Source organism: Harpia harpyja, chromosome 16, assembly GCF_026419915.1.
Source record: "Harpia harpyja isolate bHarHar1 chromosome 16, bHarHar1 primary haplotype, whole genome shotgun sequence".
Classification (NCBI taxonomy): Eukaryota; Metazoa; Chordata; class Aves; order Accipitriformes; family Accipitridae; genus Harpia; species Harpia harpyja.
In genome coordinates, this window is record NC_068955.1 from 12455932 (window position 1) to 12468211 (window position 12280).

The following is a 12280-nucleotide window of genomic DNA, read 5'->3' on the forward strand; positions in this document are numbered from 1 at the left end:
CTGCTGATCAATGCATTCTTTACTACTAGGAAGTATGAAGAATTTCCACAGGGAAGAAACAGTATCTGTCCAGGCTTCTCAGCGACCTGCTTTCAGCTTTAACAAATTCATTAATTTAATACAGTGTTGGAGACACTACTGTTTGAGGCATGGGTTGCTAGCAGAAAAAGTGCATGCATGTATACTTGTGTGGGCATTCACATGTGCATATGTGTTTTTACTCGCCTGTTGTATCAGAAGTCACCTACGTAGGACAGTTTTCTGCTGCAAAAGGTGATTCCTTTCAGTGTGACTTACAACAGTACTCTTACCATAAAAAATAAACATTTTTAAAAAACACATGGGATATAAAGTAATCTTTTTTTTAACAGTGCTGAGAATTAAAAAATTCTTTTTCCATTATTCAGTATTATGTTTGAAATATACTAAAAATATGAGAAATGGCACAGGAGAAAAACTGGCTATTGTGAAAGAAAAAAAAAACATCTGGATGAGGATTAGCACATAGAACCTACTACAGTTTAAATACTTACGCTCCCTTATTTGTAACAGCTTACCCATATAGGCAAGTTTGAAAATACTTTCAGCTATCACAGAAACTAATGTAAGTGGCACAGAGGGTTGCAAAATGGAGTAATTTCTTCTGAAAATTAAAGCATTACACAGAAATGTACCCTCCCTATAAAAGACAGCTCATCACAGGCAACAAAGTTTAAAGAGGCCACTGTGATTAGCCCTCTGTTTCCCACATCTTGTTTGTGCTCTTATATTCTCTTGTATATTCCTGTTAAGCAGGAGCTGTAGGTTGTCACTTTGAGGAGTGACTACTTTAAGAGGTTTCTGCACTCTCCCTCAGACCACAGGAACTTGGACCACCAGTCCAGAAAAAGAAAGTCCTGCATGCATGAGCCCTTTCAGAAGGGAGCACCTAAAATGGCTCCACCTCTGATGGGAGAGAATTTCCACATCCACAATAATTCATTGTAGGAGCTTCCTGCCCATTCTCCCTCCCTCCCTGGAGGCTTTTACATCATCGATGTGCTGAGTCAAACCAGTCATGCTTTACACAGGGGTCTGAAACCCCTGGAGAAAAGGCAAGTACAATCCTTTTCTTTCCTTTTAAAGGTTTTTCCAAGTCTTATTACTTGGTTGTACTTAAAAAATTAACAACCATAATTATAAGTAGCTTTTAGAGTGAATTCAGTATCATGTGACTGTGTACAAAGCAGATAACTAAGTGCCATGAAATCACATATTCTGGCTGTGCAGAAATACTCCTCTGGACAAGAACGAGGAACTTGTTTCTCCTCCTCTTCTAGAATCCCAACTGGCCAAGCTGAAAGCACTCCATGGCTTACTTGAAGCCCACTGGGCAATGTTATTACAATATTCAGCTGGATGAGGACTTTGAGAGACAGTGACCAAGAGCGACAGATATCAGATATTGAAAAAAACTCACAAAATTCCTCCATATCAAGCTCTTCCACAGCATGAATGCCTGTCAGGTGAGCAATTCGGCCTTGAATTCTAGTCCTTTTGTACCCATTCATTTTCTCCACTCTTTCAATCATCTGCTGCTGACGATCAATCCAATACAAGTGATTCCCCAGCACAGTGAGTCCCATCGGCTGAAGGATGTTGGAGTCCTCCAGGGTCACACGGTTAGCACCTGAAATCAACAAAGACTAGTTTTATTTACACCAGTTGACTTTTAACTCATTTCTTGAAAAAACACACAACCAAAACCAAACCAATCCCTGAAAATAGTTAGCTGTACGGTCATTGGCTTCGTTTGTCCATGCAGACCAAGGCTCTGCTTGTTCAGCCTCATCTCAGGTAAATGCAACCAGTTGCTATGTCATGAGGGCAAGCAGATACAATATGAAACATCACTCATCCTTGCATACACTGGCTGGTCAGCCAGCCACAATCAGCCTCGTGTTGACATGCTCTATTACGTGTAACTGTGTGCAGTCCCTAAAAGCCTGTGTCACTGATACAGACTCAGCTCCTGGGCCAAAATTTTTACAATACATTCACACACCAAGCAGTATACTTTGTTGGAATCTACAAGCAAGAGTGAAATACAACCAATTAGCTTCACTGCCATTACTCAAGTAAAACACATTCATCATGCAAAGCAAGAGGCAAGTACGCAAACCCTGACATATGCTATATCACAACCACAGAGATATGACCATGAAAGAAAAGCTCTATTCTAACAGCCACACTTCTTTCTTCACCTTCTCTTTTTTCTTCAGTAACTGACCAGAAAACCCAAACTCTGAGTAACTCAGTATGCTCTTAAACAGGAACACTGTGAAATGCTCAGGTTTTCTGCTCTACAGAAATGTGTAAAAATCTGCTCTCAGCCAATAGGTAAAAACCAGGTTAAGTAAAAATGCATTTATGACAGCTTTTAACTTTAATTGCTTGCAGTCTTCTACTGTGTGCTGCCCTACACTTAGCAGCATTTAATTGTTGCTTTTGTTATGCTTGTTTAGGGTGAACAAGATATTCCAAATTATTCTGTTAATTCACAGAAACCATTTTCAGGCTGCGTATGCCTATGTATACTGATTATATTTTATTTTAAAAATGAGGAATCAAAACAAAATTGTAACGTAGTGCTTCTGCTCTCATATTTCATTTTGGAATAAAGACCTTACATCTGCTTGCCTTTAAAAAATTAAAGTTTTGAATATCTACACAAAATGAGATTATAAAATCTGGATACATTATAAAAATGCTATGAGCACTGGATTCAACTAATTTGCTGCATAAATTATGTAGAGCTCAGCCAAGCATAAGAATGTAACATTTATTTCAATTACAGATTCTATTAGTTTTGCACATAAAATTACCACCTGCAATGACTCTTGCTTGACTGTTGTGACATACAGCACGCATTCAAATCAAATTTAGTTGTAGAGAGACCAGAAATTCTTGGACTTGCAATTGGGGTTTTAGTTCTTTAGCCCTGAATTTCTTTTGTTTCCAAACCAATGAGGAAGACATCTTTGTTTCATTCCATTTTCAGAAGAAACATGCATGAACTGTATATGACAGTACAGTCCTGGTTGTAATCTGATGTGTCTATTATTGTACACACTTCCAAGGTACCACTGGATTTTACTCTTGTAAAGAGTAAAAGAAAGAATAGATGCACCTGCACTAATTTAAATAAATGGGCACTAAACCTGACCCTTAGTACTACTCTCTAGCAGTGCAGTTCCTGAGACGTTCTTTGTCTTCTCCTAAACAGGTCTTAAAATTTAGAAATACTAGAAGAGATTTTGAAAGAAGAAGGTTCTTGGTGAACAAAGCACAGGGCGCTTTGTTCATTTGCCCTGCAACCTGCGAAGCACACTTAGTTCCTATGAACTTCAGTGACATTGGATTTTCAAAGATGACTGTCCTTTTGCCAGACTAAGCCTCACATTTTGACCCAAAAGCACAATTTTCAGCTGCATTCAAGATACCATGCCTTCTTGATTTTTTAAGTGCTAAATTGCTCATCCATTTAGAAATAAAAGGCAAGCTGGTTTCCTGAAGGAAATCCTGAAGGCATCCTGAAATCATGAATACATGAGGTGTCAGGTGACACTCGCAAGCTAGCAGTCCTGCTAGAATCCTACCTTGTTTGAACAGCCTTCGAAATCCAGGCCTAAACCAGGCTACATTTAATGGTTTTTGTGGGTGTACATCAAGCATCATCTTTTTTCTCCCTCACCTACAAAAAGCTGAACATTGGTGATTTGGGAAGCTGCTGGAGATAGCACTGGATAAGGTGATTAATCTATACTATAATTATGTTTGGTTTGATATTGAGTAAACGACAGTCCAAATTATTAATGAATAGTTTTAAAAGGAGAGGCAAAGGGCACCTATAGCACCGGATGACACCATTAAATTGTTGTTTAGAAGAATGATCAAAATGAAAAACTCAATCTGAATAAATAAAAGGATATTTTCAAAAGATATGGTTAGAAAAAAGAAGAGAAAACATGTTGCAATTGAAGAAGTGTTGAATTTCCATAGTAACTTAATACTTTGATTCCCAGAATGAAACAGATGTGTAGTCTTTTCAAGATGGAAATCAATAGTTAAATGTAAAGAACATTAAGCTGGAAGGACACACAATTCCTCTATTTAAAGTCTAATTGAAAATAAAGCACGTTTTCACTGCACCAATTTTATAGCTTTTCCAGTCACTTCAACAATAATATAAAACACTACTTTTTAATTGACTGGTGTGGCAGACAAGTTATTTGCAAATGGTTTATGAATGTCTAAAAATCATCAACAACTCCAACTGAAAAATTCAAGAACCTTGAAAGAAAACTGTTAGATAGGTTTACAGTTCTTTCATCCTTCTCTGAAAGATAAGCACCGGACATCTGAGGTTACTCCATGACTTAGTAGGATACTGTTAATCAGGGTGTAGTGCAAGCTTCAGAAACCTCCATAACCACGTCATCTCCCCAAGCCCACGAAGGAATAAGGTCGTCTAGACCAGTCTAATTGGCATGAAGGATGCTATACACAATTTTGGTCCAATTTATTCAGCAGCCTCAGTTTACGCTAAAATCCTTTTGCTAATATATGCCCATTTTGAAGTGTTTTGCTCAGAAAATACTTTTTAGAGGAACTAATTCAAGCCAACATAACTTTGGCTGTCAAATTTCTTCCGAAGTTGTGATGCAAGACTGCCAAATATTTTAAAATAAAAATATGCTGTTAACTCATTTAAAAAATCAAGAGCTCAGTGAATCAAATTACAGTGAGCTCAGCTGGATGCAATAGAACCATAGTTTTCTGGCTACATGATACATATTCTCTAGTTAATAAACATTGTTTTATTTTAATCCTGTAGCTTTCCCCTGCTTTTATCTTACCTATAGGGTTTGATTCTTTACCTGTGACCCTATCAAATAAATGTGCACTAAAAGCTTTGGTTCAATATTAACCAGAGAAAGCTTAGTTCTCCTTGTAAAAACATCCAAAGAATTGGATTAAAATATATAACCAGTATGCAAACATGCTTACATGGAGTTTTAATGTCACGAAAAGGAAGAATGCATACAAAGGAAGCTGCAGTCACAGGATACAACTACCAGCATGTGATGGCCTAGCTGCTGATTTGTTCATATATGAGTTTACCTAAGTCCTATTGTCAGGTCTTATTCATTCAAGACTTAGATCTAAAACAATAATAAACAGACTCTGCATTTTGTGCTGTACTATGCAAGGACACAGTCCATCTTCCAACCTGTGACATGACAAGGAAAAAGCACATGCCCCCTGCCCGCCCCCATCTGCTAGCTGTGACTCAACCTTGCATGCATGCTAAATCAAAGGGGAAAAAAGGATGCTTATGTACATATAAGTAGAAGACCTAGGCATAGCTAGGTCCACTGTATGCTACAGCTTCATTAAATAATATGGCTTCCTATTACATGGGTACCACCTTTTTATCAGCAGCAGCACTAGTTATTGATCCTGTCCTCCCTTCTCAATTCATTAACTTCTCCCTGGCACATTCCCCCTCTCCCAAACCATATGATTTTCACATAATCTTCTTTGGTCCCTCTTCTCTCTCCCTTGCGTTTGTGGGTACCATTTCAGCCACAATACTTGCATGATATGAAGCTTTTCTGTCTTGTCATTTTACTTCTGGATTTCCTCCTACAGCACTTTTCCTTTCATCACTAGACAAAACCCTCTCAGTATCTCTGATGCATCTTGTTATGTGTCCCACTCTGTCAACCTTTTCTTCTCAAACATGGGTTGTTCCATAGGTCAAGTCTTGTCTCCCTCCTATCTTCTTTTGTCCTACAAATTTTTGTAGGTTCTCTGACGCCTATCCTCGATTGGACATTTTGTGTCTACACAGGCAGTTTGACAATACCCCCCTATCCAGCTTGATAACTGATGAAAGACATGGGCTGCTTTACCTTCCCAGCTCCAGCTTCATGTTTTTATCCCTCCTCTGGCAGAAGAGACCCGAGTCTGACCTTGAGTCAGGTTTAGGTGCTCAAAAGTGAACTGTCCTTGTAAAAAAGTGAACAATTTTCTCCTGTTTTAGTTCATTGCCTCACTACAACACAAGGGAAGGATGTGACTACATGGCAAGAAGAGCAGAGCCACCAAAAATTGGAGAATCAGCCTTTTATGGCAGATGCCAATCACTAGAACAGTCCAGCTTCTACTCCCTCACACTAGTTCACTTCTCTCTGCACTTCCTTTAGGAGTTTAATTTCTTGATACACGAATGATAATGAGAGAATGAATCATGAGTCAGAAAGTAGGGCCATTGGATTGTCTGTGCTATACTGCTCACCAGATGAGCGAGCCTGTTTCTCCACTTACTCAGCACTATCAAGTGCTTTTAAAAGTCAACGATGAACAGCGCTCTCTAAGATCCACATGGTGCTATTGCTATGGACATGGAGTAATGCTTTATTTTACTAATATGGGAAAACTGCAACTCTGCATTGTTTTGCAACACAGAGCAACAGATGAGCTGCCTTATCAACCTTGTTAGAAGAAAGCCATTCCCCTTCCTACTGTTTGTTTTTCAAGCTACCTTGTTTTACTAAGCTGTAAAGTCCAGAGAAAGAAAAATTGAAGAGTTATGCAAACTTTTCAAACCATTAAGGAAAAAAAAAAGGGCACAGGAGAGGTGATTTAGGGGTTCCATAACTGGCAACACCTATTTAAATGGGATCTTGCAAGAGTTGCTTTCAGAATACATCAAAAGTCAAATGGCTCTCTTGGAGGGTGGCAATCGTTACAGACGTGTTTATTCCAATCACATCAAAGACGGGAGCCCACCAGCAATTGTTATCTGTGACTGCCTACACAGAACTGGCAACAGTGGAGATAGAAGTTACTGGGGTCACCATCAAAGAGGGAATGATGTCCTATACATACACACACTCCACTCCAAATGTTTAACTGCATACCACGTACCTGACAAGTCACAGCTTTCGATGCGCTTCAGATCTGCATCCACCCAGAAAAGCTTTCCAAGTTTGTTGTCAATCACCAGTGCTACTGGTCGGATCAACCCCGTTGTAAAAAGCACTTCCCTCTCTGTGCCATCAAGGGCTGCACGCTCAATCTTGGGAGCTCGGTCTTGCATGTTGGTGAAGTACATGTACCTGAGAACAAAGACACCAGCTGTTTAACTGAGAGCTTCAAAAGAGGGGCAACTCACCCTTGCACACAGGTTCTACATTGTGAGTGGGAATGTTTTACATAGGGATGACTGTGGTGACTGTTGCTCCCAGCTGCGAAGATCCAGATCTGTCAGCTGCAGAACCCCAAACATTTGCTAACTGGCATATTGAGATAGCCTGAAATTAATAGCATTTGTCCTTAATACACCAGGCCATAAAATGCCTCAGCTCTCAGCACCACTGCACTGGCAGCACTGTTTCTGCAGTGGAGGTGGGGCTTGTAAAAGACTAGCACAGACCTTCTGCAACCTGCCTTGAGTAAAGCTGTCCCCATCTGTGAATCAAAGCCCAGCAGCTCTTTCTGACAAAAAACATTAACTGTCATCTCCTCTCCTTCTGGGTTGCCTTCCTTCTCAGCAAGTAGAAGTTCCTACCAAACTTGAGAGGAGCAAAGATCACAGAAGGAAGAACAACTGAGGATGGCATATTCCTGGTGTCTTAGTTCCCTGAATTCTTTATATCCACCTAAATAAATTGACAACCTGACTAGAATAGTTCAGAGTTTTAGAGATCAACAAACCCAAACTCCAATTTTAATGGAGAAAGCAGATAAGCTTTTATAAATACAAACTATGTCCAAGTGACTTAGTCCCAATAAGATTAGAATCTTTCCTCTAATCCCCCTCTCCCCACAGCAGCTTTTGAACTATGCAGAGTACACTGAGTATTGTATAAAATACCAATCCTATAAATGCTGTGGATAGAGTCTCTGGGTACTACTGTATCCACACAGTTACGAAATATTGTCATTCAACATCTGCCAAGCACATGGTAAGCCATTTAGTAGTAAATTGGGATTTAAGCATCTATCTTATTAAAAAGAACAGTAAAGGACCATCTTTGGCCTCTAAGAATGAAGCTACTAACTACCTGAAGTGGAGATGGGGTCTGCTGAATCTAACCAAAACTGCTTTGCAGTAAAACAACGTATTTTCTTTCTGTGGGAAATCACTCTAGTATATTCCACCTGTTTTAATTAATTTCAGAAGTTTTTGAGATACACATCAAAGCAGAACTAACTTAAAAATTTATAGAACATAAGGGGTTGGTTTGTTTGTTTGTTTAACTTTATACTATTACATTAGCAGGAATAGTTGTATGATATGAGTGATCTCTTTTTTTTTCCCGGAAACATTTGTTTTATGATGACCAAACATTTATGAGCCAGGTCCCCAGCTGATATAAACACAGTGTAAACTCTCCTGTTTTTCATATTAGGTAGCGGGGCTGTGCACTCACGCAGCGAACAGGACAAGGTGGCTTTGCTTTGCTTTCCCCACCTGGGTTAGTTCCTCACTATAACCAACCACATGGCTGTATGAACATCTAAGTCGTTCACACCAGAGGAGGCAGCAAAGGAGAGAACAGGGAAAAGAAAGCTGGATATCTTAAAAGGCCAGTATCAGACAAGCAGTCACCTACATCCTGAACAATTAAACACGCAAAAATTCTCCTTTTTAAAATATACAGATGCAACACAAGATTCACACAGACAGCTGACATGCATCCCAAGAGAGCTCTGTACAAGGTACAGAAAGGAATCTCACCCTCGCTCTGCGTTCACTACAATGGCTCTGGGCTTGTCGTGATCCCCTCGAAGCACCATCCCAATTGACTCGCCGTTCAGCCTGTGGACATTGACTGAATTTGTGGCCTCACAGGTCCAGTACAAGGTATGGCTGTATATATCAATGCTGAGGTCATGTGGCTGCTTCTCTGGGTTCTGGCTTTGGTTTGGAGTACTCATGACAGTGAAAGGCTGCAAGACAACATATGGGGAACAATCTCCAGTAATTATTCTGATTATTCATTGAAGAACACTGGTTGCACAGAAAACATGGTTTACCTACCTGACAGTCCAGAAAAACCTAAAATCACCCACAAGGAAACAACAAATACAAGACATGCGATAAAGCTTAACAAGAAAAAATTTTATTCAAACTGTGCTTTAGAGGAAAAATATCTGGACAAAATCTGTAAGATTATGCAAAACTCCCCAGAAAGCAGTTGTGGGGCCTCCTACAAGTAGAATTAATTAGCAGGAGATGGAAGAAAACAATAGTGAATGTTCATGCACGGAACAACCTTGAATGAAACCACGCAAGTAACAAGGCAGCCTTCTGGCCAGACCTGCACCGTTATACAGTCAGCTGTATCTCTATCTCTTGCCAAAGTCTCCTTACTTTATTATTTGTAGTGTAGTAGATATTGATTTTCTTTAAGTCCTGGCTTCTCTCAAAAACTAAAATTTTTTAATGAAACTTGGTTCTGTTTGCTCACATGGCTACAGCTCTGCCTCACACCCATACTAACAACATTACCTTGCTTTCACCCTCATGTCTTTATGATGGACCTTAGAAAACTTGACATTATTGCCAAGTTCCTGGAATCATTACCCTCAACCTCTCCCAATCTAACTAACATACTATTTACTACACTTTTTAACTCTATGCTGAATACTAACATAGATTTCCATACTTTATTTCTGTGAAGAGCACTAGAGCATATTAAAAAATCCCTAAAGGAAAATAATCTTTCTATTGTTTGTTTAAGTTACACAGGCTCCACTAGTGTACAGCCAATCCCAGTGCCACTGGGATAGTAATACTGCTGGCAGGACTCCCAACATCCAACTAGCTTTCAAAGGTGACTGCTTCTGGTGACATGATAATGGTGAGGGGAAAGCCATGGCTTCCTTCAGTGTTCTAATGCGGCACCCCCAATTCAAACACAAAAACAGTACCAGAAAAAGTTTGTATGGGTCAAGAAAGCTGAAGACACCATTCCGTGCTCAGCTTAAGTCAAATGATTTACCTAACACAGCATTACTTGTGAAAGTTATATTTCCACAATTTGGTTTTAAGCCTTCAGGTTCTGCATAGTGATATACAGGCTTTTTTCTTTTTATGTAAAGCTTTATCCCTATTTTGTCTTGACAGTGTGCCTAGAAATAAAAAGAAATCATTCTTTTCCTGATATCAAAGGTAACAATACCCAGGTATGAAATTCATATGCATCACCTGCAAACAGCACGATTTAGCAAAAATAAGTAAATATAGTTAGTGAAAATTGGAAAGTCAAAATTTGCAGTGGATCTGCATCTTCAAAGCTGTGTGACCGAGGTAGAGGAAAACACAGAGCAAATGAATCTCCACTGCAATTTGCACCTAGCAAGTACCAAAGAGAAGCCAGACTACAACAATTAGCACCTAGCATAATCCCAAAAAGCAAGAGAAAAACTTCTTCAAAATTCATCCACAACCCAGCTAGCTGCTCATCCCAACATATCTCCTCCCAGTTTTAAAAGAAATGGCCAAAAAATAAAATTGCCATCTCTTCCTTTAAAGGAAACCATAAAACCTCTGAGTTCCTAGACGCATGAAGAGACCAGTCCATTTCTATTGATATCACATCATATTGTTTACATATGACTGCCCAAGAACTAGGAAAATATAACTTGCCCGTTGTCCATTTCATTTTATATTCTTACTCAAACCATAGTTTTTAAATAATCTGTTATCTTGACCTGGGAGTTAAGCTATGTTAACACATAACACTGCCTGGAAGAACAGTACACTTCTTTCCGCTGTTGTGTGAATAACTAGCGCAAAGAATACTGTCCCCAACTCAGTAAAACAATTAAGCATGTGGATAAGCCTGTCCCTATCTGGCACAGCAATCGACTCTACATTCACTCAGGGTTTAACTACAGCTTGGATAGCTGAGAGTTTTCGTTTTGAGAGCGCTTTACAATGATGCCAATATTATCACACAATTGGCATGCACAATATTGATTTTTGAATACAATTTACCTGTCCCAAGTATAGTGAGTCTGCCCTACTTTAGTGCCTGTCCTTAACTAAAGATTGCAATTCAAGGCTTATAGTTTCAGATACATATGATGTACTATATTTTATTACACTTATTTGTGTATAAATTAAAATCACGATCCTAAAAGCCTTCAGTAATTTTCACACATAAATAGAATATACATGAATAAGTGCTGGCAAGAGTAAAGTTTAAACCGATGATTCCTTGGTGCAGGGGATGGAAGGGGAAAGTCAAGCATAAAGTACAAAGCACACAAAAAGACCGACACAAAACTACATACACCACGTAAACTTGCCTGAGTGCCATCATCTTTGGCTCTTTTTATAATATTCTGACGTCCATCCACCCAGTAGATCAATTTGTCTAAGGGATCATAATCAATAGCCTTGACATTCCTTAGACCATGCATAGGCAGGATGATATCTGGACTTTGCTGATCATCTGGTATCATCCGGCTGATTGCAGATTTCTGGCTAAACAACAGGAAGCTGGCAGGGGCTGAAACAAGCCAAAACAGAATGCATAAGAAAATGCAATTCACACAGTCAAAAATACACCCACACAGAAGACAAAGAATATTTAGAACAAAATCCCAGAGAGACAATTATATTCACAATGAAAACTAAGGTAATTCATAATTGGAGATTTTTGCTATGAAGTTGAAAATGTTTCTTTGTATACTTCTGGAAGGTAAACGTGCACACCCGCACCCAGAAAGTATTTCCTTTTCATATTATAAAATAACAATGTTCCCCATGTGGAATTTAAGTAACACCAGTGAGAGTGGGCAATACAGAGTCACAGGTTTTCCTATATTATCATAGAAACATTTAAGTTGGAAAAGACCTGTAAGATCATTGAGTCCAACCATAAACCTAACACTGCCAAGTCCACCACTAAACCATGTCCCTAAGCATCACATCTACACGTCTTTTGAATACCTCCAGGGATGGTGACTCAACCACTTCCCTGGGCAGCCTGTTCCAGTGCTTGATAACCCTTTCGGTGAAGAAATTCTTCCTAATATCCAATCTAAACCTCCCCTTGGTGCAATATTTCCTCTTGTCCTATCACCAGCCACCTGACAGAAGAGACCAGCACCCACCTCACTACAACCTCCTTTCAGGTAGTTGTAGAGAGCGATAAGGTCTCCCCTCAGCCTCCTTTTCTCCAGGCTAAACCACCCCAGTTCCCTCAGCCGCTCC

The 12280-nt window shown here is 39.4% G+C and overlaps 1 protein-coding gene across 3 annotated transcripts in view; it reads right to left on the reverse strand.

The window, feature by feature from the left end:
* LRP5 (LDL receptor related protein 5) overlaps positions 1 to 12280 on the reverse strand; it is a 169193-nt gene that overhangs the window by 18669 nt on the left and 138244 nt on the right. For all 3 annotated transcript variants that reach the window (XM_052810384.1, XM_052810383.1, XM_052810385.1), the window contains 4 exons: positions 11371 to 11573; positions 8792 to 9003; positions 6976 to 7166; positions 1460 to 1669 (listed from right to left, as the gene is read on the reverse strand). In XM_052810384.1, coding sequence (XP_052666344.1) covers positions 1460 to 1669; positions 6976 to 7166; positions 8792 to 9003; positions 11371 to 11573 — 816 coding nt within the window. The remainder of the gene's footprint in view (positions 1 to 1459; positions 1670 to 6975; positions 7167 to 8791; positions 9004 to 11370; positions 11574 to 12280) is intronic.